Consider the following 23,097-nt stretch of genomic DNA (forward strand, 5'->3'; position numbering starts at 1 on the left):
TCACCCATGTATACGTAGATAAATATAGAAATTGCAACCTTTTGCGGCCCTTAGTAACTGGATTTAAGCATGTCCCACTTTAGGGCACAATTCTTCTATATAAATCTCAAAATATGGACAGTGCCAATGTCAAGGAATGTTTACAATGTAGGGGTTTATTAAAAAGTTAAAATATCACAATATAAGTTTACAAATATAAAAAACGAAAAGCAGTTTGTGAAAACACTAAGTTTTAAATCTGTAAAGAAAAAACGCTCGACTAACCAGGTTCGTTAATCCTCGCAACACGTTTCAGGGCTCCTCCCCCTTCCTCAGTTCTTCTATATGACTAATACCAAAATAAAATACCTGTTTATGGTAATATTAGTTTGACCAAAAGTTGTTTGGTGGTAGAATATGCAGAAAATGCTGTTTTTTCACTGTAGCACTATGTTTTAATCAGTTGTTTGGACTTTTGCTGACCTCTTAATGCTTTTTGGCAATTAATAATCTAAAAGTAATATTTCAAGACCAAATTATTAATCTATTTCCATTTGCTTGTGGGCATAGTTATAATACGTGTGGTTTTCCCCTCTCATTTTGCTCATTCAGTCGGAAGAGTAAGACTGAACTGCTTTGCTCCATACAATGGTTTGATCATAGTGTAAATGTGTACTTGACCACCATGAATAAATTTATTATTTTATTTGTGGTTAATATTCCACTTTGCTTTGATTGTTTCCAGCAATCATTAAATAACAGTTCTGTATATTCACCATCTTGAATTGAAAACAATTTTTTTTCTGTAAGTCCTATTTAGTTTGGTGTCAAGCCCCCATGAAATGTTGGGCTGGATAAATAACATAATTCATTATTACCTTGATCTCCTTTTTATTTTGTATTAATGTGTTTATTTTGGATGCATCACACGCACAAATACACACAAACTTCTATAACTGCATCACAGCACAGAGTACAGTGCACATAAACAGAAATGTTACATAATTTATACTTTCAATTAAAAACTACATTTTTATCAGAACTGAACATTTCTTTAAAACCTTAGCTTATACCCTTTAACCCAATGTAAAGACATTGCTTAGTTAAAATGCTTACTTTTTATGATTGAGACTGCATAATCTAATTTGTACACCAAAAATACCTTTTCCATCATTGTATTTAGTTCTATGTGGCATTCCACATTGGGCATATTTTATGAATTATGGATATCTGCACTTTCCAGCCAATTTTACAAAGGGCATGAATTAGTAATAGTTGGGTTTAAAATTAATAATATTATTTTGCTTAGATGGTGCATAAAAATATTCTAGTTATTGAGCATTTGAATATCTATCATGTCTTAGAAAATGCTTTTTTTGCATGGAGCATATGATGTGATCTGAAGCTTGGAAAAATTATATTTGAAAAGGCAGACAATTGTGCAGATTCTGCTTCCTTATCAATGTATTGAACTGTATAATTCAAGGTATAGAAGTCACAGGAAACCAGTAAAATAAATACCCTATTTTGTTCCTTCCCAAGTCAGGGGTGGATCCGTCTACTCTGTTTGCTGTACATGTGTATTTATATCTAAACTTCAGATCATAACAATCTTATTGTGTGGTCTTCAGAAGGACTTTTGAGATATGCATGTTTACTAACTGCTGTAGGCTGCTTGTAATAGATAGAGATTAGTCAAAAACGGTTGGATTTGTTTCCAAGCAACAGACACTAGAAACATTCACGTGAAAAAGGTCTACCGCAGGAAACAGATTCCATCACATGATATACCAGATCATAGTCAAGCCTGGCCAGGGGAAAATAATTTTGTTGGATGTTATTTTGCTTCTCAATACAGTTTAAAATGTGACTGACTCTTCCCCCCTTCTATCCCCCCCCCCCACCCCCAACTCTTCATGTGCAGGGTGCAGCCAACAGCACGGCTGGAGCGCACACTTCTTCACTTTTCTCCATGAATGTAGACTCTGTGTGTGAGAAGCTGAAACAAATAGATGGGATTGATCAGAGCATGCTGCCTCAGTACACTGCAACTATCCGTAAGGTGAGTAAGCCTTTTATATATGTCTGTATACACCAATGTAATAATAAAAGAAACATCAATACAAGTTGCTTCAAGTCCCTTTAACATTGTAATTACCAGACATTTTTGTAGTCTTTTAAGAAATGAGTATACCAAGAGAGTGTGAAAACTTTCTGAGTACACTAATACCTTATTTTCTTCAGTTTGCAAACACCCTCATCTCATCATTTACCTTATTTGGAGGAGTCATTATAGTAGACATAGCAAAACTTGTATTGTTTTCCTTGCCCTTTTAAAGGGACATAAAATCAAACTATTTCATGATTCAGACAAAGTCTACAATTTTATCAAATTTACTTTGTTCCCTTGGTATCCTTTGTAGAAAAGTATTGGAGTGCACGTGACTGAAGCTAATATATGGCAGCAGTTTTATAATTGTTATACATTTGCAAGAACAGTAGGTAGCAACAGTGTTTCCTCTCAGGTACTGCTCCATAAATGTGCACAGTACCTATCTAGATATCTCTTCAACAAATAATACCATAAGTATGTTTGATAATAGAAGTAAATGACTTCAACTTTAAAATTGTATTCTCTGTCTGAATCACAAAAGACATCTGACTGCCGCTTCATAACTTGCTGAATGCAGGTTGGCATTAGCAAGCTCCAAAGTACCTTCAGCTGCTTGATAAGTGGAGTCCTCTGTCAGCATCAAGTACGTTTAATTTTGACTTTTCTGTCCCTTTGGGTACATGTAGGCTCTAGAGCAGCAATGTTTTCCTGGGAGTCAGCTGTGTTCAGCTAGGTCCCAATAGTGCATTGCTGCTCTGGAGTTGACGTTGCAGAGATGAAACCTGTTCACTATCCGTATGTATCATTACATGCACAAGTATGTGTGTAATCCCACCCCCTTCTCTCACGCGATCAATCAGGGTCTGTTCGGTTGATTTCTATCCGCCATGGCGAAGAGTGTAAGAAGCAGCAGTCTGGTGACAACTGCTTCTTACATTTAATTTAATGTCCCTGTAAATATCACCATCTAGGTTAATAGGGATAGTTTTCTCCTCACAGACACCGCCCCCCTAAGGAATAATAACTTGAGAAAGTTTTGCTATTAAATCTGTTTTGAAATCTAAGAGTCTGACAGATGTACATGATCACTTGGTAGATTTGTGTCTGTCTTCTGATACTATTCATCTAATATTTTGAAAGACTATATTTGGATATATAAATAGACGTGCTTTATGTGTCAGCCTAATCCAGCCATTGAATGCACTTAGGAGTTCGGATATATTAACAGACATTACAGGGCCTAAATTTGCTTTCAAGAAATCCATAATTCAACCATACAACCAGGACTATACAACTTTTCTGCCCTGTACATCTCTTTCCCCATAGAGAAACCTTGTGGGATAATTTTCTCGTGGGTTAATGATAGGTTTCCACATAACACTGAGAATGTGTCTCTTTAGCAGAATTTCTCAAAGTTTACAGTGGGTCATTTTCATTAGACATACTATAAACTTTATGGGATGTTATCTCTTTCTGCATTAGGTAATTAAAATAAACGCTAAGATCTTTATTACTAGGATTGGGTTTTGGGTTTTTATTATGTGCCGGGCCTATTACAATTATTTATTGAAAAAATATAGTCACAGTTATAATGCAAACCACATCTCTCTTTACTGTATTAACACAGCTACATTTTTACAGCGAGCCACTTAAGGTCTAACTGGAGTTGAAAATGAGCCATTCTGCAATGTGCCAAGGTCTCTCAATAAACTTTGAATTCCCAGAGGCTGTAACATTTTTAATGTGGCATAAAATAATTTTACAACTGATATAAATATAGTTGTAAGCATTTGTTGTAATACAAAATTTCCATTTCAGTACATTGAAATAGTTCAGAATATTACTGACAAAGATTAAGTACCAGCATAAATAGTTTAAGCCTTATTAACAACTGCATTCTTAGCTTGCAGCGTTCATCTATTGCCATAGCAGCCAAGCAGTGAACGCTAAATTGCTCACTGTCACTTTCTCTATCCACCCATATCGAACCACTTTGAAGGACTAGCCAGTCCACTGGATTATGGTTTGATGTAAAGTGATAGCCCTGGGATTAAAGCTGTAAATTTCAGTCCTCCCTTGAAATTTTTAATATACAGTATCTCACAAAAGTGAGTACGCCCCTCACATTTTTGTAAATATTTTATTATATCTTTTCATGTGACAACACTGAAGAAATGACACTGCTACAATGTAAAGTAGTGAGTGTACAGCCTGTATAACAGTGTAAATTTGCTGTCCCCTCAAAATAACTCAACACACAGCCATTAATGTCTAAACCGTTGGCAACAAAAGTGAGTACACCCCTAAATGGAAATGTCCAAATTGGGCCCAATTAGCCATTTTCCCTCCCCGGTGTCATGGGACTTTTTAGTGTTACAAGGTCTCAGGTGTGAATGGGGAGCAGGTGTGTTAAATTTGGTGTTATCGCTCTCACATTGGAAGTTCAACATGGCACCTCATGGCAAAGAACTCTGAGGATCTGAAAAAAAGAATTGTTGCTCCACATAAAGATGGCCTAGGCTATAAGAAGATTGCCAAGACCCTGAAACTGATCTGCAGCCCGGTGGGCAAGACCATACAGCGGTTTCACAGGACAGGTTCCACTCAGAACAGGCCTCACCATGGTCGACCAAAGAAGTTGAGTGCACGTGCTCAGCATCATTTCCAGAGCCTGATAGACGTATGAGTGCTGCCAGCATTGCTGCAGAGGTTGAAGGGGTGGGGGGCTCAGCCTGTCGGTGCTCAGACCTTATGCCGCACACTGCATCAAATTTGTCTGCATGGCTGTCGTCCTAGAAGGAAGCCTCTTCTAAAGTTTGCACAAGAAAGTCCACAAACAGTTTGCTGAAGACAAGCAGACTAAGGACATGGATTACTGGAACCATGTCCTGTGGTCCGATGAGACCAAGATAAACTTATTTGGTTCAGATGGTGTCAAGCGTATGTGGCGGCAACCAGGTGAGGAGTACAAAGAAAAGTGTGTCTTGCCTACAGTCAAGCATGGTGGTATGAGTGTCATTGTCTGGACCTGCATGAGTGCTGCTGGCACTGGGGAGCTGCAGTTCATTGAGGGAACCGTGAATGCCAACATGTACTGTGACATACTGAAGCAGAGCATGATCCCCTTCCTTCAGAAACTTGGCCACCGGGCAGTATTCCAACATAACAACCCCAAACACACCTCCAAGACGACCACTGCCTTGCTATAGAAGCTGAGGGTAAAGGTGATGGACTGGCCAAGCATGTCTCCAGACCTAAACCCTATTGAGCATCTGTGGGACATCCTCAAACAGACGGTGGGGGAGAGCAAGGTCTCTAACATCCACCAGCTCCGTGATGTCATCATGGAGGAGTGGAAGAGGACTCCAATGGCAACCTGTGAAGCTCTGGTGAACTCCATGCCCAAGAGGGTTAAGGCAGTGCTGTAAAATAATGGTGGCCTCACAAAATATTGACACTTTGGGGCCCATTAATCAAGCTCCTGGTGGTGCAATGTTAAATGCGGAGATCGTATTGCTCTCCGCATTCAGCGAGGTCTTGCGGACCTTATCCGCACTGTCAGATCAGGTCCACAAGACCTTTAATAAATAGGCCCCTTTGGGTCCAATTTGGACATTTCCACTTAGGGGTGTACTCACTTTTGTTGCCAACGGTTTAGACATTAATGGCTGTGTGTTGAGTTATTTTGAGGGGACAGCAACTTTACACTGTTATACAGGCTGTACACTCACTACTTTACATTGTAGCAAAGTGTCATTTCTTCAGTGTTGTCCCATGAAAAGATATAATAAAATATTTACAAAAATGTGAGGGGTGTACTCACGTTTGTGAAATACTGTATATATTTATTTGCAAGCCGGGTGGAGGCAGTGTAATACTTAGTAAAATTATAACTTTTTCTTATATCCAAAGCACAAATTCATTGCAGTATTTAACATAAATGTATTTAATAATATATAATTTAATATATACAATAATCTATCTACCTATCTATATATATATATATATCAGCAATCTTTGACAAATGCACTTAATAATGGCAATGTCTTTGCTCACAGTTTAGTAACACATATGTTATTGTATTTTAGGCTAATATCAATGGACGTGTTTTGACACAATGCAGCGTGGAAGAACTGAAAAAAGAAATGAACATGAATTTTGGTGACTGGCATCTCTTCAAAAGTGCAGTAAGTTAACTCATTATTTTGCTAGTTGTTAAATGATACATGAGCAAACTGTAATGTGTGATTTAAAGTAAATGTAAATTTAGATGTTAAAGTGCCTGTTTTTAAAAAATCTGATCTCGTGTTGTGAAAATACTTACCTTTTAATCAGAAATTTATTTTTCTTTGTGGTTACAAACTGTGATCTTTTTCTTTGTGTTCTACATCTTATTTTAAGGATCCCACTAGCATTAAAATATTGCAGTAATGAAGCTTTGTGCAATTAACGCATGTAAAGAATGCTAGAATCCTTTTTAGTTCGCTATGTTTACCAAAGATGCACGCTCACAGTTATCATGATACATTGTGTTAGGCTGTGTATTAAAAGGGTTACTCGAAAACAAGTGTTCAATACAAATTTAATTGTGAAATAAAAGGCAAATGCCATAAAACTAATGGAAAAGGGGAGCTAAAGTTTGAACATATTTATTTAAATAACATGAGATTTGATGAATTGGATATACTGCTAAAGGCTTGTTCTGTGGAATCAAATATCAACTAAAAGTTGCCTTTGTATATAATTGATTTGCTGGTATTTTTGGTCTGTACTATCATTAGGTATATTGAAGCAGACGTAAGTATTACTGATTGCATTGTTGACCTAAATATAACTGATGCCTTCTGAATGTAAGATCGTAATAGATAAATGGAAATGTTTTTACCTACATATATTGTGAGATATGTTCTTTGTAAAATAATGTGTATAATGATATTTGTTGAATGAGATAATGAATATACAATTGGATACTGGTATTAAAATAATTTAATCTAATCAGCTTGGAAACAGATTGAACTCAGAAGTTGTTTTCTAGAGAATATATATTTAAAAAATTGAGAATAACTGTAAGAAAATTATTTGGACTAAATTGTTCTCATGAACATCTCCTGAAGAATTCTTCAATCAAGATTTCTCTGTAAACAGATGGAATCATAAAGTGCAGATTAGTATAGGCGCTTTGTTTTTGTATTTTCAATGTATTTTTTATTTATATATTTCAGTTGTAAAGTAGCAATATAATTGCCATAATTATTTGAAGATTCTTTTGCAAATGTGTTATTCCATACACAATAATAATGCTGTTTTCTGCTCATGCCTAAGCTTCATGATTTGAGAACCTCTGAGATCCCAATTCATCCTGAAGAAATCCGGGCAGCCCCTGAGCCTAGCAGAAGTATTGCGCCGCACAGCGAGGTGACTCGACGCTCTGCTCCAAACGCAGAGCTTCCTCACACTGATCTGGCTGGGCAAAATTATGATTTCAGCTTCAGTTTTGAAGAACTCAACAACATTGGTTTTGATGAACCACCACGTATCGGCTTAGGCTGGCAGGTACGTTACCATTTATTTACTCCACCTTAAAAAAATTGCTAACACCTTTACTACCAATTCTCCTGCTTTGCACAACCAACATTGCTATATGAATATACTTTATAACCTTTAAACCTCTAAATCTCTGCCTGTTTCTAAAACCCTGCAGGCCACCTCTTATCTTAGTACATTGTATTAGCTTTTCATAGCCAGACAATGTTAGTTTATGTGTGACATACAGATAACATTGTGCTCAATCCCGTGGAGTTATTTTTAAAGCAGCACTAATTTGCTAAAATGCAAGTCTGTCAAAAGAACTGAACTAATAAAGCAGTCTGCAGAGGTTTAGATACAAGCAGGGCCGGCTCAACCATTAGACCAAGTGGGTCCAATGGACCCAGGCAGCACTTGACAAGGGGCAGCACTTCAGTGACTTAGGGAGTCACTGTCAGACCAAGACCCCTCCTGTATTCTGTCTCCGTGGGGGAAGTTGTAAGCTCTGAGCAGCATAACCTTATTATGCACAAAGACACAGAACCGTTCAGGGGCAACATGCAAGGGGGGACAGGGGCATCTCTTTCCTAACTACCTTCCCACTTATTCAATTTTGCATAAGCTTTGATTGCATGCAGGTAGGCAGGAAGTTTAGTAAGGTCAGCGGCCAGGCTAGTAGGTTAATATGCTAGTCAGTAATGTTACTACTGGGGGGGGGCGTTATTTCATTCTTGGACCCAGGCAGCACAATATCTTGAGCTGGCCCTGGATACAAGGTAATCACAGAGGTAAAAGTGTATTCATATAGCAGTGTTGGTTGTGCAAAACTGGGAAATGGGTAATAAAGGGATTATCTATCTTTTTAAACAATATTTCTCCAACATAGGTGTGTCCGGTCCACGGCGTCATCCTTACTTGTGGGATATTCTCTTCCCCAACAGGAAATGGCAAAGAGCCCAGCAAAGCTGGTCACATGATCCCTCCTAGGCTCCGCCTACCCCAGTCATTCTCTTTGCCGTTGTACAGGCAACATCTCCACGGAGATGGCTTAGAGTTTTTTAGTGTTTAACTGTAGTTTTTATTATTCAATCAAGAGTTTGTTATTTTAAAATAGTGCTGGTATGTACTATTTACTCAGAAACAGAAAAGAGATGAAGATTTCTGTTTGTATGAGGAAAATGATTTTAGCAACCGTTACTAAAATCCATGGCTGTTCCACACAGGACTGTTGAGAGGAATTAACTTCAGTTGGGGGAACAGTGAGCAGTCTCTTGCTGCTTGAGGTATGACACATTCTAACAAGACGATGTAATGCTGGAAGCTGTCATTTTCCCTATGGGATCCGGTAAGCCATGTTTATTAAGATAGTAAATAAGGGCTTCACAAGGGCTTATTAAGACTGTAGACTTTTTCTGGGCTAAATCGATTCATTATTAACACATATTTAGCCTTGAGGAATCATTTAATCTGGGTATTATGATAAGATTATATCGGCAGGCACTGTTTTAGACACCTTATTCTTTAGGGGCTTTCCCAAATCATAGGCAGAGCCTCATTTTCGCGCCGGTGTTGCGCACTTGTTTTTGAGAGGCATGACATGCAGTCACATGTGTGAGGAGCTCTGATACATAGAAAAGACTTTCTGAAGGCGTCATTTGGTATCGTATTCCCCTTTGGGCTTGGTTGGGTCTCAGCAAAGCAGATACCAGGGACTGTAAAGGGGTTAAAGTTAAAAACGGCTCCGGTTCCGTTATTTTAAGGGTTAAAGCTTCCAAATTTGGTGTGCAATACTTTTAAGGCTTTAAGACACTGTGGTGAAATTTTGGTGAATTTTTAACAATTCCTTCATATTTTTTCGCAATTGCAGTAATAAAGTGTGTTCAGTTTAAAATTTAAAGTGACAGTAACGGTTTTATTTTAAAACGTTTTTTGTACTTTGTTATCAAGTTTATGCCTGTTTAACATGTCTGAACTACCAGATAGACTGTGTTCTGAATGTGGGGAAGCCAGAGTTCCTTCTCATTTAATTAAATGTGATTTATGTGACAATGACAATGATGCCCAAGATGATTCCTCAAGTGAGGGGAGTAAGCATGGTACTGCATCATTCCCTCCTTCGTCTACACGAGTCTTGCCCACTCAGGAGGCCCCTAGTACATCTAGCGCGCCAATACTCCTTACTATGCAACAATTAACGGCTGTAATGGATAATTCTGTCAAAAACATTTTAGCCAAAATGCACACTTATCAGCGTAAGCGCGACTGCTCTGTTTTAGATACTGAAGAGCATGACGACGCTGATAATAATGGTTCTGAAGGGCCCCTAAACCAGTCTGATGGGGCCAGGGAGGTTTTGTCTGAGGGAGAAATTACTGATTCAGGGAACATTTCTCAACAAGCTGAACCTGATGTGATTACGTTTAAATTTAAGTTGGAACATCTCCGCATTCTGCTTAAGGAGGTATTATCCACTCTGGATGATTGTGACAAGTTGGTCATCCCAGAGAAACTATGTAAAATGGACAAGTTCCTAGAGGTCCCGGGGCTCCCAGAAGCTTTTCCTATACCCAAGCGGGTGGCGGACATTGTAAATAAAGAATGGGAAAGGCCCGGTATTCCTTTCGTCCCTCCCCCCATATTTAAAAAATTGTTTCCCATGGTCGACCCCAGAAAGGACTTATGGCAGACAGTCCCCAAGGTCGAGGGAGCGGTTTCCACTTTAAACAAACGCACCACTATACCCATAGAAGATAGTTGTGCTTTCAAAGATCCTATGGATAAAAAATTAGAAGGTTTACTTAAAAAGATGTTTGTTCAGCAGGGTTACCTTCTACAACCAATTTCATGCATTGTCCCTGTCGCTACAGCCGCGTGTTTCTGGTTCGATGAGCTGGTAAAGGCGGTCGATAGTGATTCTCCTCCTTATGAGGAGATTATGGACAGAATCAATGCTCTCAAATTGGCTAATTCTTTCACCCTAGACGCCACTTTGCAATTGGCTAGGTTAGCGGCTAAGAATTCTGGGTTTGCTATTGTGGCGCGCAGAGCGCTTTGGTTGAAATCTTGGTCAGCTGATGCGTCTTCCAAGAACAAGCTACTTAACATTCCTTTCAAGGGGAAAACGCTGTTTGGCCCTGACTTGAAAGAGATTATCTCTGATATCACTGGGGGTAAGGGCCACGCCCTTCCTCAGGATCGGCCTTTCAAGGCCAAAAATAAACCTAATTTTCGTCCCTTTCGTAGAAACGGACCAGCCCAAAGTGCTACGTCCTCTAAGCAAGAGGGTAATACTTCTCAAGCCAAGCCAGCTTGGAGACCAATGCAAGGCTGGAACAAGGGAAAGCAGGCCAAAAAACCTGCCACTGCTACCAAGACAGCATGAAATGTTGGCCCCCGATCCGGGACCGGATCTGGTGGGGGGCAGACTCTCTCTCTTCGCTCAGGCTTGGGCAAGAGATGTTCTGGATCCTTGGGCGCTAGAAATAGTCTCCCAAGGTTATCTTCTGGAATTCAAGGGGCTTCCCCCAAGGGGGAGGTTCCACAGGTCTCAGTTGTCTTCAGACCACATAAAAAGACAGGCATTCTTACGTTGTGTAGAAGACCTGTTAAAAATGGGAGTGATTCATCCTGTTCCATTAGGAGAACAAGGGATGGGGTTCTACTCCAATCTGTTCATAGTTCCCAAAAAAGAGGGAACGTTCAGACCAATCTTAGATCTCAAGATCTTAAACAAGTTTCTCAAGGTTCCATCGTTCAAAATGGAAACCATTCGAACAATTCTTCCTTCCATCCAGGAAGGTCAATTCATGACCACGGTGGATTTAAAGGATGCGTATCTACATATTCCTATCCACAAGGAACATCATCGGTTCCTAAGGTTCGCATTCCTGGACAAGCATTACCAGTTCGTGGCGCTTCCTTTCGGATTAGCCACTGCTCCAAGGATTTTCACAAAGGTACTAGGGTCCCTTCTAGCTGTGCTAAGACCAAGGGGCATTGCTGTAGTACCTTACTTGGACGACATTCTGATTCAAGCGTCGTCCCTTCCTCAAGCAAAGGCTCACACGGACATCGTCCTGGCCTTTCTCAGATCTCACGGATGGAAAGTGAACGTGGAAAAGAGTTCTCTATCTCCGTCAACAAGGGTTCCCTTCTTGGGAACAATAATAGACTCTTTAGAAATGAGGATTTTTCTGACAGAGGCCAGAAAAACAAAACTTCTAGACTCTTGTCGGATACTTCATTCCGTTCCTCTTCCTTCCATAGCGCAGTGCATGGAAGTGATAGGCTTGATGGTAGCGGCAATGGACATAGTTCCTTTTGCGCGCATTCATCTAAGACCATTACAACTGTGCATGCTCAGTCAGTGGAATGGGGACTATACGAACTTGTCTCCGAGGATACAAGTAAATCAGAGGACCAGAGACTCACTCCGTTGGTGGCTGTCCCTGGACAACCTGTCACAAGGGATGACCTTCCGCAGACCAGAGTGGGTCATTGTCACGACCGACGCCAGTCTGATGGGCTGGGGCGCGGTCTGGGGATCCCTGAAAGCTCAGGGTCTTTGGTCTCGGGAAGAATCTCTTCTACCGATAAATATTCTGGAACTGAGAGCGATATTCAATGCTCTCAAGGCTTGGCCTCAGCTAGCGAGGGCCAAGTTCATACGGTTTCAATCAGACAACATGACAACTGTTGCGTACATCAACCATCAGGGGGGAACAAGGAGTTCCCTGGCGATGGAAGAAGTGACCAAAATCATTCTATGGGCGGAGTCTCACTCCTGCCACCTGTCTGCTATCCACATCCCAGGAGTGGAAAATTGGGAAGCGGATTTTCTGAGTCGTCAGACATTGCATCCGGGGGAGTGGGAACTCCATCCGGAAATCTTTGCCCAAGTCACTCAACTGTGGGGCATTCCAGACATGGATCTGATGGCCTCTCGTCAGAACTTCAAAGTTCCTTGCTACGGGTCCAGATCCAGGGATCCCAAGGCGGCTCTAGTGGATGCACTAGTAGCACCTTGGACCTTCAAACTAGCTTATGTATTCCCGCCGTTTCCTCTCATCCCCAGGCTGGTAGCCAGGATCAATCAGGAAAGGGCGTCGGTGATCTTGATAGCTCCTGCGTGGCCACGCAGGACTTGGTATGCAGATCTGGTGAATATGTCATCGGCTCCACCATGGAAGCTACCTTTGAGACGAGACCTTCTTGTTCAAGGTCCGTTCGAACATCCGAACCTGGTCTCACTCCAGCTGACTGCCTGGAGATTGAACGCTTGATCTTATCGAAGCGAGGGTTCTCAGATTCTGTTATCGATACTCTTGTTCAGGCCAGAAAGCCTGTAACTAGAAAGATTTACCACAAAATTTGGAAAAAATATATCTGTTGGTGTGAATCTAAAGGATTCTCTTGGGACAAGGTTAAGATTCCTAAGATTCTATCCTTCCTTCAAGAAGGATTGGAAAAAGGATTATCTGCAAGTTCCCTGAAGGGACAGATTTCTGCCTTGTCTGTGTTACTTCACAAAAAGCTGGCAGCTGTGCCAGATGTTCAAGCCTTTGTTCAGGCTCTGGTTAGAATCAAGCCTGTTTACAAACCTTTGACTCCTCCTTGGAGTCTCAACTTAGTTCTTTCAGTTCTTCAGGGGGTTCCGTTTGAACCCTTACATTCCGTTGATATTAAGTTATTATCTTGGAAAGTTTTGTTTTTGGTTGCAATTTCTTCTGCTAGAAGAGTTTCAGAATTATCTGCTCTGCAGTGTTCTCCTCCTTATCTGGTGTTCCATGCAGATAAGGTGGTTTTACGTACTAAACCTGGTTTTCTTCCAAAAGTTGTTTCTAACAAAAACATTAACCAGGAGATTATCGTACCTTCTCTGTGTCCGAAACCAGTTTCGAAGAAGGAACGTTTGTTGCACAATTTGGATGTTGTTCGCGCTCTAAAATTCTATTTAGATGCTACAAAGGATTTTAGACAAACATCTTCCTTGTTTGTTGTTTATTCCGGTAAAAGGAGAGGTCAAAAAGCAACTTCTACCTCTCTCTCTTTTTGGATTAAAAGCATCATCAGATTGGCTTACGAGACTGCCGGACGGCAGCCTCCCGAAAGAATCACAGCTCATTCCACTAGGGCTGTGGCTTCCACATGGGCCTTCAAGAACGAGGCTTCTGTTGATCAGATATGTAGGGCAGCGACTTGGTCTTCACTGCACACTTTTACCAAATTTTACAAGTTTGATACTTTTGCTTCTTCTGAGGCTATTTTTGGGAGAAAGGTTTTGCAAGCCGTGGTGCCTTCCATCTAGGTGACCTGATTTGCTCCCTCCCATCATCCGTGTCCTAAAGCTTTGGTATTGGTTCCCACAAGTAAGGATGACGCCGTGGACCGGACACACCTATGTTGGAGAAAACAGAATTTATGTTTACCTGATAAATTACTTTCTCCAACGGTGTGTCCGGTCCACGGCCCGCCCTGGTTTTTTAATCAGGTCTGATAATTTATTTTCTTTAACTACAGTCACCACGGTATCATATGGTTTCTCCTATGCAAATATTCCTCCTTAACGTCGGTCGAATGACTGGGGTAGGCGGAGCCTAGGAGGGATCATGTGACCAGCTTTGCTGGGCTCTTTGCCATTTCCTGTTGGGGAAGAGAATATCCCACAAGTAAGGATGACGCCGTGGACCGGACACACCGTTGGAGAAAGTAATTTATCAGGTAAACATAAATTCTGTTTTTTTTTGGGTAGACTATCCCCTTTAATATTCACTATGTGCTCATTATAAAATATGCCTAGCAGTGGTTCTTAATCTTAGATCTAGGTTGTTTACATGGCACATATACCCTATCCAGTTATAAAATAGCTATATAAGTATATATGAAATAAAATTCCCAATAACAAGTAATGTTTAAATATGTTTAAATAAAGTAAAAACATTACTGTTGGATATAGATATAACATACACAGTCACCTTGGACTTTATAAATAAGGAATCTGTTTTGTAACAATAGACTAGTTTTAGGTGCTGGCCCTTAAAGGGACACTGAACCCAAATGTTGTCTTTCGTTATTCAGATAGAGCATGCAATTGTAAGCAACTTTCTAATTAACTCCTATTATCAAATTTTCTTTATTCTCTTGGTATGTTTATTTGAAAAGCAAGAATGTAAGATTAGATACCGGCCCATTTTTGGTGAACAACCTGGGTTGTCCTTGCTGATTGGACAGCACCAATAAACAAGTGCTGTCCATGGTACTGAACCAAAAATGTGCTGGCTCCTTAGCTTAGATGCCTTCTTTTTCAAATAAATATAGCAAGAGAACGAAGAAAAATTGATAATAGGAGTAAATTAGAAAGTTGCTTAAAATTGCATGCTCTATCTGAATCATGAAAGAAAAAATTTGGGTTCAGTATCCCTTTAAGGTAAGAACTAATAGTTTAGAGACTCAAATTAAAAGGCTTAAAGAGACATAATACTCATATGCTAAAACACTTAAAAGTGATGCAGCATAACTGTAAAAAGCTGAGAAGAAAATATCACCTGAACATCTCTATGTAAAAAGGAAAGATATTTTACCTCATAATTTCTTCAGCTCACCAGAGTAAGTGCTGTGTGATCAGTTATACTTCAGCTGCTGTCCAGCTGCAAGTTGGGAAAATAAATAAAACAAAAAAACAATAGCCATTCAGCATCATTTTGAGGACTGTGCCTGCACATGCCAGATTCACACTCCCTTGCAAGTCCTGGTACTAGTATTCTGATTTGCTGCTTAAAGTCTCTTTGCAGTAGGGTTTGAATACTTAGGAAAATTTGAGGTAAATATCATCCTTTTTTTACATAGAGTTGTTCAGGTTTTATTTTCTAGCCAGCTTTTTACAGTTATGCTTCATCACTTTCAAGTACTGCAACATTGGGTATCACGCCCCTTTAAATGTTAAAGGGATAGTAAAATAACAATTAATCTTTTATGATTTAGATAGAGCACACAGTTTTAAACAGCTTTCCAGCTTCTTTTAAATTTACTTTGTTTTCTTGGTATTGATGTTTGAAGAATAGACTTCAGCTGCAGCAATGCACTACTGGTAAATAGCTGAACACATCTGGTAAACCAGTGTGTAACCAACAACCAGCAGCTAGCTCCCAGTAGAGCAGCTGCTCCTGAGCTTACATATGTATACTCTTTAACAAAGGATACCAAGAGAATAGAGCCAATTTGATAACATAAATAAATTGGAAAGTTGATTAAATGTGCATGTTCTATTTGAATCATATTAATTTAATGTTGCTTGTACTGTCCCTTTAAAAATGAGAGATTTTATTTAGTTTGGATGTTGTGCCCAGAATCTGGCTGTGTAAAAGAAAAACGTTTATGTAAAGACTGACAGAACCATCATGTAAGGCTGTTCATATTACAAAAAGGTAAAACGTTTTACACTGTACAATGGAGATCAAATTGTGCAAGTCACCTTTATCTAAACAGCAAGACCTTAAAAAATGAGCTTTAAAAACTGTTTGGTAACCTTTATTTTTTTCTTTTTACATTTATACAAATATACTTACTGTTAAAAAAGGAAAATATGCTAGTGGAATGGTATAGATAAAATATTTAAACATCTTTTATTATGATTATTTGGAAAAATATGGTTCCGCTAATTAAATAGAGAATATTGTTAAAAATAATCCTTTATAAAGATTTATATTACATGATTGTACATTAGATGCATTTTCTGGGTTTGCAAATCAGCGCTCACTATGAAATATTTTTAAAGTTGACAGGTCTGTAATTATAGCCTCTCTAAATAGTCTGGAAAAATTTGAATAATTTTTGGAACCATGAAGATTCCCTTCCAGCTCTTTAACTTTTTTGTTCTGTGATCTTTTTTCTTGATAACAAACGCCTGAGAAATTATTACAAATTAAACATCCTCTTTGATTTATTATCCTACTGAAATGGCTTTATGCTGCCGCACAACTTGGATGAGAAGATTTACGATTTAATATCCTTATGTCTCTTTTTTTCAGTTTTGCTAAAAGAAAATGTTATATTAACACAAGGCCCACACACCAGAAATATTGTGAGTTTAATACACAATGAGCAGTGCTGCAGAAAAACACAAGTCCCTAGCATTCAGCTACGTTTTAAAATAGAAAAAGCTTGATAGTGGCTTTGTGCTTTATTTCCTATAGTTATTATGGTGTGTAAACCTCTGCATTGTCAGTTTGTATCTAGTTCCTCAGATTGTACACATAGAATGCATTCTTAAAGGGACATTGTACTCCAATTTTTTTTAATAAATCTGACATATAAAAGAGCAACATTTAAAGGGATAGGAAAGTCAAAATTAAATGTGCATGATTCAGATAGAGCATATAATTTTAAGACACTTTTAAATTTACTTCTATATTCAAATGTGCTTTGTTCGCTCTATATCCCTTGTGGAAAAAGAATACACACATTTCCTACACTAATGGTAGCTAGCTGGTGATTGGTGCCTGCACACATTTGTGATTGGCTGACTAGATGTTTTTACCGAGCTGCCCAGTAGGGCAATGCTGTTCCTTCAGCAAAGGATAATAAGATAATGAAGCACATTTGATAATAGAAGTAAATTGAAAAGTTGTTTAAAATTGTATGTTCTATCCAAACCATGAAAGACAACTATCCCTTTAATTTTGTTTTGTTTTTTCTTGAAAAAAATATGAAGTAAATATTATTTCAATTTCGATTAAAACTAATATAGCAGTAGCAGTGGTTATTAGTAGACCGTAACAATCAGCCAATAAAATTTAGCATGAATTAACAACTAATACTTATATATTTATTTAAATATAAGCAGTTGCCTTTTTTTTTTTTTGAGGGGGAGATGTCCTTTTAAGTCAAAGGCCACTGTTTTAACAGCAAATACATATTGTTTTCCATAGTTTTACAGTTATTAGTTCCTTAGTTTTCTTAAAAGAAAGATATATTCCCTTTTGTGTATTTTATTTCTTTCTTGTTACATTTGTGTACCTTTTTGTTTTGTGTTTTCCTTCGTCCTCCACTAATAATGTTTGAAAGGGCTTCAAAATGGTTATTTTACGTGTTTTCACTATATACCGTCTCTCTTATTTGCTTATTTTACAGGGGCGTACTCATAGAACTCCTAGTCTTTCAAGCCTCAACTCCCAAGAATCCAGCAATGACATCTTGAGGCTTACAGACAAAGTGCAGGCAGAATATAGAGATGCATATAGGGAGTATATTGCACAGATGTCCCAAATAGAGGGGGGTGCAGCTTCAAGCACTATAAGTGGCAGGTCTTCTCCAATGAGCTCAACTGCTTACCAGATAGGGCAAAGCACATCTGTGAGTTCTTTCACTTCTAATACTGAACAGGACAAAGGGAGAGAAAGTGAACAAAAACAGGAAGAAGGACGGAAGCAGTTTTTACTGAAGAGAACTGATGTAATTGATTACACATCCTCATCCGTTTCTACTACTGATGCTTCTCCCTTGGACCCAATCACAGAAGAAGATGAAAAGTCGGATCAGTCTGGATCCAAGCTCCTTCCAAGTAAAAAGCCTGCTGAAAGAGCAAGCATATTTCAGGGAGCTGATTTGAAAATTAAGGGAGCTGGTCTGCGTTACCAGAAGCTCCCTAGCGATGAAGATGAGTCTGGGACAGAGGAGTCTGATAACACCCCACTTCTTAAAGAAGGAAAAGGCAGAAAGATAGATGGTAGCCAGGATAAGAAAATATTAGAGCATACAAGTGAGTCTGTGAGGAACCTCAGTAAAGCAAAAGAATATTTGTCTGATGCAATCCTTGATAAGAAAGATTCATCTGATTCAGGAGTGAGATCTAATGAAAGCTCACCAAATCATTCTCTCAACAATGAGGTTACAGATGATTCTCAGCTTGAAAAGGCAAATCTTATTGAGCTTGAGGATGAGCGCTTGCGAGGAAAGAGAGGAATACCTAATAGCCTGAGTGGCCTTCAAGACCCTGCAGTAGCACGTATGTCAATTTGCTCTGAAGACAAGAAAAGCCCGTCTGAGAGCAGCCTAATTGCCAGTAGCCCTGAGGAGAATTGGCCTTCCTGTCAGAAAGGATACAACCTGAACCGCACTCCAAGTACAGTTACCCTTAACAACAACACTGCACCTACCAACAGACCTAATGAAAACTTTCAAGAAACAGAGGAAGCAAAAGAAGAGTCTCCAATCATAGTAGTTCCAGGATCAAGTCCTGTCCATAATGAAAACCTGAAGCGTTTGACTCATAAGAGAGGTCAACGTTCAGGCTATAGCCGACTCACAAAAGATGCATCTGAGTTGCATACTGTTGCATCTTCTGATACGGCTGGCTTTGGAGAAGAGAGAGAGAGCATTCTTTAAATTCATTTTAGATCAGATGAAAGCTAATCTGTTAATTGTTGCGCTACATTAATAGAAAAAAATCACTCAAGCCAAATCATTACATTATTTTATCAATTACTTTAATTCTGTCTTTAATACTGCCTTACAAGTAAATTATACAACCTTCCAACAAAAGAACAAGTCAAACAAAGTTAGATTTAGTCTTCACTATTCTTTCATTACAGTGCATCATTGTTTTTATTCTAGATGTCACACAACCATTGAAGGAAGGGGTTAAAAATTATACTGACAGCAAATCATTGTTGCCAAAGGGAGCTTAATTTGGTCCCGAAGAGGATCAAATTGTGCTTATGCCTGTTTCAAGATTTTTTTCTTTCTGTTTACTACAAAACAATCCACTAAATGGGCTCTTTGGTTCATTTTGCAATGTTCAGACATTCTAATTGAAAGTTGCCACATGGTGGGTCATCAAGCAGGTATTGGTTTGAATTGTGATAGCTAGCACACTGCCATTTGCATTCACTGCCTATATAGTCAGGACATTACTTAGCATTCAAAATAGTGTGTCATCATGTTCTTAAAAATCTAATTCATTACAGTAAGATGCATTTAAGAAAATAACTGCTCTAATTCACTTAGGAAAAGTTATAAATGTTCCAAAACACATTTTTTGTAGGTAATATCCTTAAAAGAATGTTAACCAACTGTTGCTTTTGTGAAATCCCTGTGCTTGTCCCTTACTCCCTAGACAGCCAAACACCACATTCAATAACCTACACATTCTGCAACTCAGATACCTAGTTTATGCAATTTGCAGCAGTTTGAAGACTTTTTGCTTGTTGATCTCACTAGGGAGTGTAGGAAAAAAACTCACATTTTAATCAAAAGCAAGAGGTGTGTAATGCGTGTAAATATTTACAAATCTCACTGCTTGGTTTACTGGTATTTGGTTTAAATGAGATGCATCACTCATAACATATATTTAGTGCTGTTCAAAGAACATAAGTAATGAGGATATATTGTACTTGCATTGAGATGGTTTTGTTAGAGCAGAAGGACTCGTACCATATATAGAACCAACCAGTGTTTTTTGGTGACTGAATCTTATCAATAATTTAAAATAATATTGTGTTTGTGTTATGATTAAAAGTATTAAATTGTTGTAGGCCTAACATGATCATTCTATAAAGTCTTATCAAAGCTGTCATCGGCTCAGCATTTTGGTATCTAAGCTATAAAAAGTCCCTGTATCTGTACTGCATGCCAAGAGCACCCAGTGTTAGTTCCAGTGTGTTATGTGATCTTGCATGTAAAAATTTGAAAAATATTTAAATGTTAAGGGGGCTCTATTTTGAGATTTTCGACTGAAGTTTAAATGTGTGTCTTCCTGAATGTTTCTTCCCATTTCCCAGTAATCCCAGAACTATTCTGTCATTTAGCTCCCAGTAGTTGTCAGTTCAGAGGCTAAGTGTAAACATTCTGTTTGGGTGAAAACAGCACAAGCAGCAGAGAAAAACTCAGGCAAACTTTGCTGAGCGAAGAGAAGTCACCGAACAGATCAAATATATCTAAAAATGTGTTTCAAAGAAAACAACTTATCTGTATTTGTGAACATAATGGGAAATTATATGTTGTGTAAAGTAAAACTCTAAAACCATCTTTTATCCCCTTGGTTACCATATCGGCGTGCAGTGTATTGCTCCACAAAGTTTCAGCACTATCTGTTAGCCATGGGGATAGAGAAAGCTTGGTGTCTGAGGAGGCATTAATGCTGATACTCAAATTATTTCAATTATAATGCACTATTTTGTATTGGTAGAATGTTCAAAATCATGAAATATGCTGTTAAATTCATTAATTGGACTTGAAATAACAATATGTTAATGGAGTTTGTTGGTTTTTGTGTTTGGCATAGACATATGATAAATAATTCAGTTCATGAGTAGAAATATTTAAGACCCTATTAATAATATCTAGCATTAGTAAAGGTGTTACTCTCTGTGAAGACAAATATAACCACTCCTGACAAGGAATTATGTGCACGTTGGGCACCTAGCAGCCTATCTTTAGTTTAACTCTATCCCAAATGCTTACAGTCTGTGTCCCATGACATTGTTGTAGAAGTGTATATGGTTATAGTTCTATAAACTTTCTACTAAGCCAGGATATTTCAGGTTTGGGGGATTTGTTTAGTTTGCATAGCAAAGTGTTCTCCATTCTAGATTATTTATCACCCATTAAGTTAAGATATCAGGATCTGCTTTAGTGAAGGGTGATAAATTGTGCATCAGGCAGTCCGAATGACCTACCTATTCACAAAGCAAAAGTATCTGTAAATCCCTGGATTTATATATTGTTGATAATCAGAATATTCAGCCTTGTAGACAAGTAAAATCATTATTATATCAAAACCCACACATAGTTTAGATGTATTGCCTTAGGGTCCATTGTATGGGTTGATGTGGAACACAAATGCTAATAGATAATTATGTGAGGATTTTCATTATATTTCAGTAGAACAGATATAGGAAAGCTGCTGCTACTGAGAGAAAGCAATAGCCTGAAGCACAGATTGTCGTATTTCTTTTGGGGAAAAGCTGTCATTGGTAACCCAATTAAAAAAATATTTAGTTCAGTACATAATAGCCCATATTAGGGACCTATATATAAACCTGTACCTAGTTCTGGCTGCCTGGCTCATGCTCATAAAAATATATTCATGATTTCTAGTGCATTGCTATTCAGTGCTGAGTAATCTTAGCATTAAGAGATGCTGCTGGCCAGTAAATCTCTTGTGAATAACTCTAAATGTGCAGAAATATTTCATCCACTGCAGGGCATTGTTTTTTTTTCTGTGTAGCTTAATCCCATTCATTGTTTTGAAATTTCTATTCTGTTTTAAAAAAAAACTACTTTGCACAATTTATCCTCCAGTACTGTATATGGAATGTGCTTTTCTGTCCTTTTTTGTTTGTTTGTTTTAACTGTTTCTAAAAACACAGAAATAATAGAGCCAGATAAACTGTACCTTTCTGTATGACGCTAGATCGTTCACGACAATCTATAGCATTGTTGGCCTTCTACCAAGCTCAGCTGTGCATTTGGTATTTCTGACTCCTCAGGCTGTTGCATGCAATATACTTTAGTGCGTTGCTTTGTGAGATCTTCAAGAAAACAGTGTTTAATGTTTATGACTGAAAAATGCATTATACAGTTTGTGAAGTGTTGTGTTAAAGCAAAAATAAACTACTTCAACCTTGTGTTTGGTTTTTGTTTTTATTCTGATTTGAGTAGAGAGAACCTTTTTGTGTAAAAATCAAATGCATTTTATTAAACCACAAATCATTTAAATACTATCTTATATGCACTAGTACAATACAATAAAAACTTGTAACAATTTTTTGTCTTTACATTTTGATATGTACAATGTTTTTATGTTTTGGAGCTACTTTACCATTAGTTTTAGGACCTTTTTCAGATAAGTGTATTATTTCCTCCCTTTATACACAAATTAATAACATCATAGGGATGTCAATCTGGAGCTATAAGACCTCCTAAATATAAGATGTTATTAAAAACTAGGGCAATGCATTCATTAGTTTTGTTAGCTGCCGAAAGGAGAAGTCGCCGGCTGCTCGCAGCATTTGGCTCTTTTCGGAACCGGATTTCTTCTTTTGAAAGTGCAGTACACTAAGATCTGGCTGGATTTGCTAATGAAACTGCTGAATGCATATCTTAGACAATAGAAGCTCTTGTGCATGTTACATGTAAAATATTTTCTGTTTTGGTATTCTGTAATACTGGCGTGTTTATATACTGTGGGCATAAAATGGGGCTAGGGTTTCTGTTAAAATGTTTCCTTCTTAATATGGGGAGATTCCACAGCTGCATTCCTTGTGGGATTTCAGAACTTGGCCACCAGGAGGAGGCAAAGACACCCCAGCCAAAGACTTAAATACCTCCCCCACTTCCTCATAACCCTAGTCATTCTTTGCCTTTCGTCACAGGAGGTTGGCAGAGAAGTGTTAGAAGATTTCAGAGTAGTCTCTTATGAAGGGTAGTACTCTGAGATGGGACTGGAGTTTTAAGTAGTCCTGTCAGCCTTTCAGCGTTGA

General features: G+C 38.4%; 1 protein-coding gene across 2 annotated transcripts in view; it reads left to right on the forward strand.

Moving 5' to 3' along the window:
• Window positions 1-22,242, forward strand: part of KIDINS220 (kinase D interacting substrate 220) — a 404,332-nt gene extending 382,090 nt beyond the window's left edge. For both annotated transcript variants that reach the window (XM_053709711.1, XM_053709712.1), the window contains 4 exons: window positions 1,904-2,041; window positions 6,181-6,279; window positions 7,415-7,645; window positions 17,747-22,242. In XM_053709711.1, coding sequence (XP_053565686.1) covers window positions 1,904-2,041; window positions 6,181-6,279; window positions 7,415-7,645; window positions 17,747-19,000 — 1,722 coding nt within the window. In that variant the 3' untranslated portion in view covers window positions 19,001-22,242. The remainder of the gene's footprint in view (window positions 1-1,903; window positions 2,042-6,180; window positions 6,280-7,414; window positions 7,646-17,746) is intronic.
• The last annotated feature ends 855 nt before the right edge of the window (window positions 22,243-23,097 follow it).

This window comes from Bombina bombina, chromosome 4 (assembly GCF_027579735.1).
Source record: "Bombina bombina isolate aBomBom1 chromosome 4, aBomBom1.pri, whole genome shotgun sequence".
In the NCBI taxonomy this organism is placed as follows: Eukaryota; Metazoa; Chordata; class Amphibia; order Anura; family Bombinatoridae; genus Bombina; species Bombina bombina.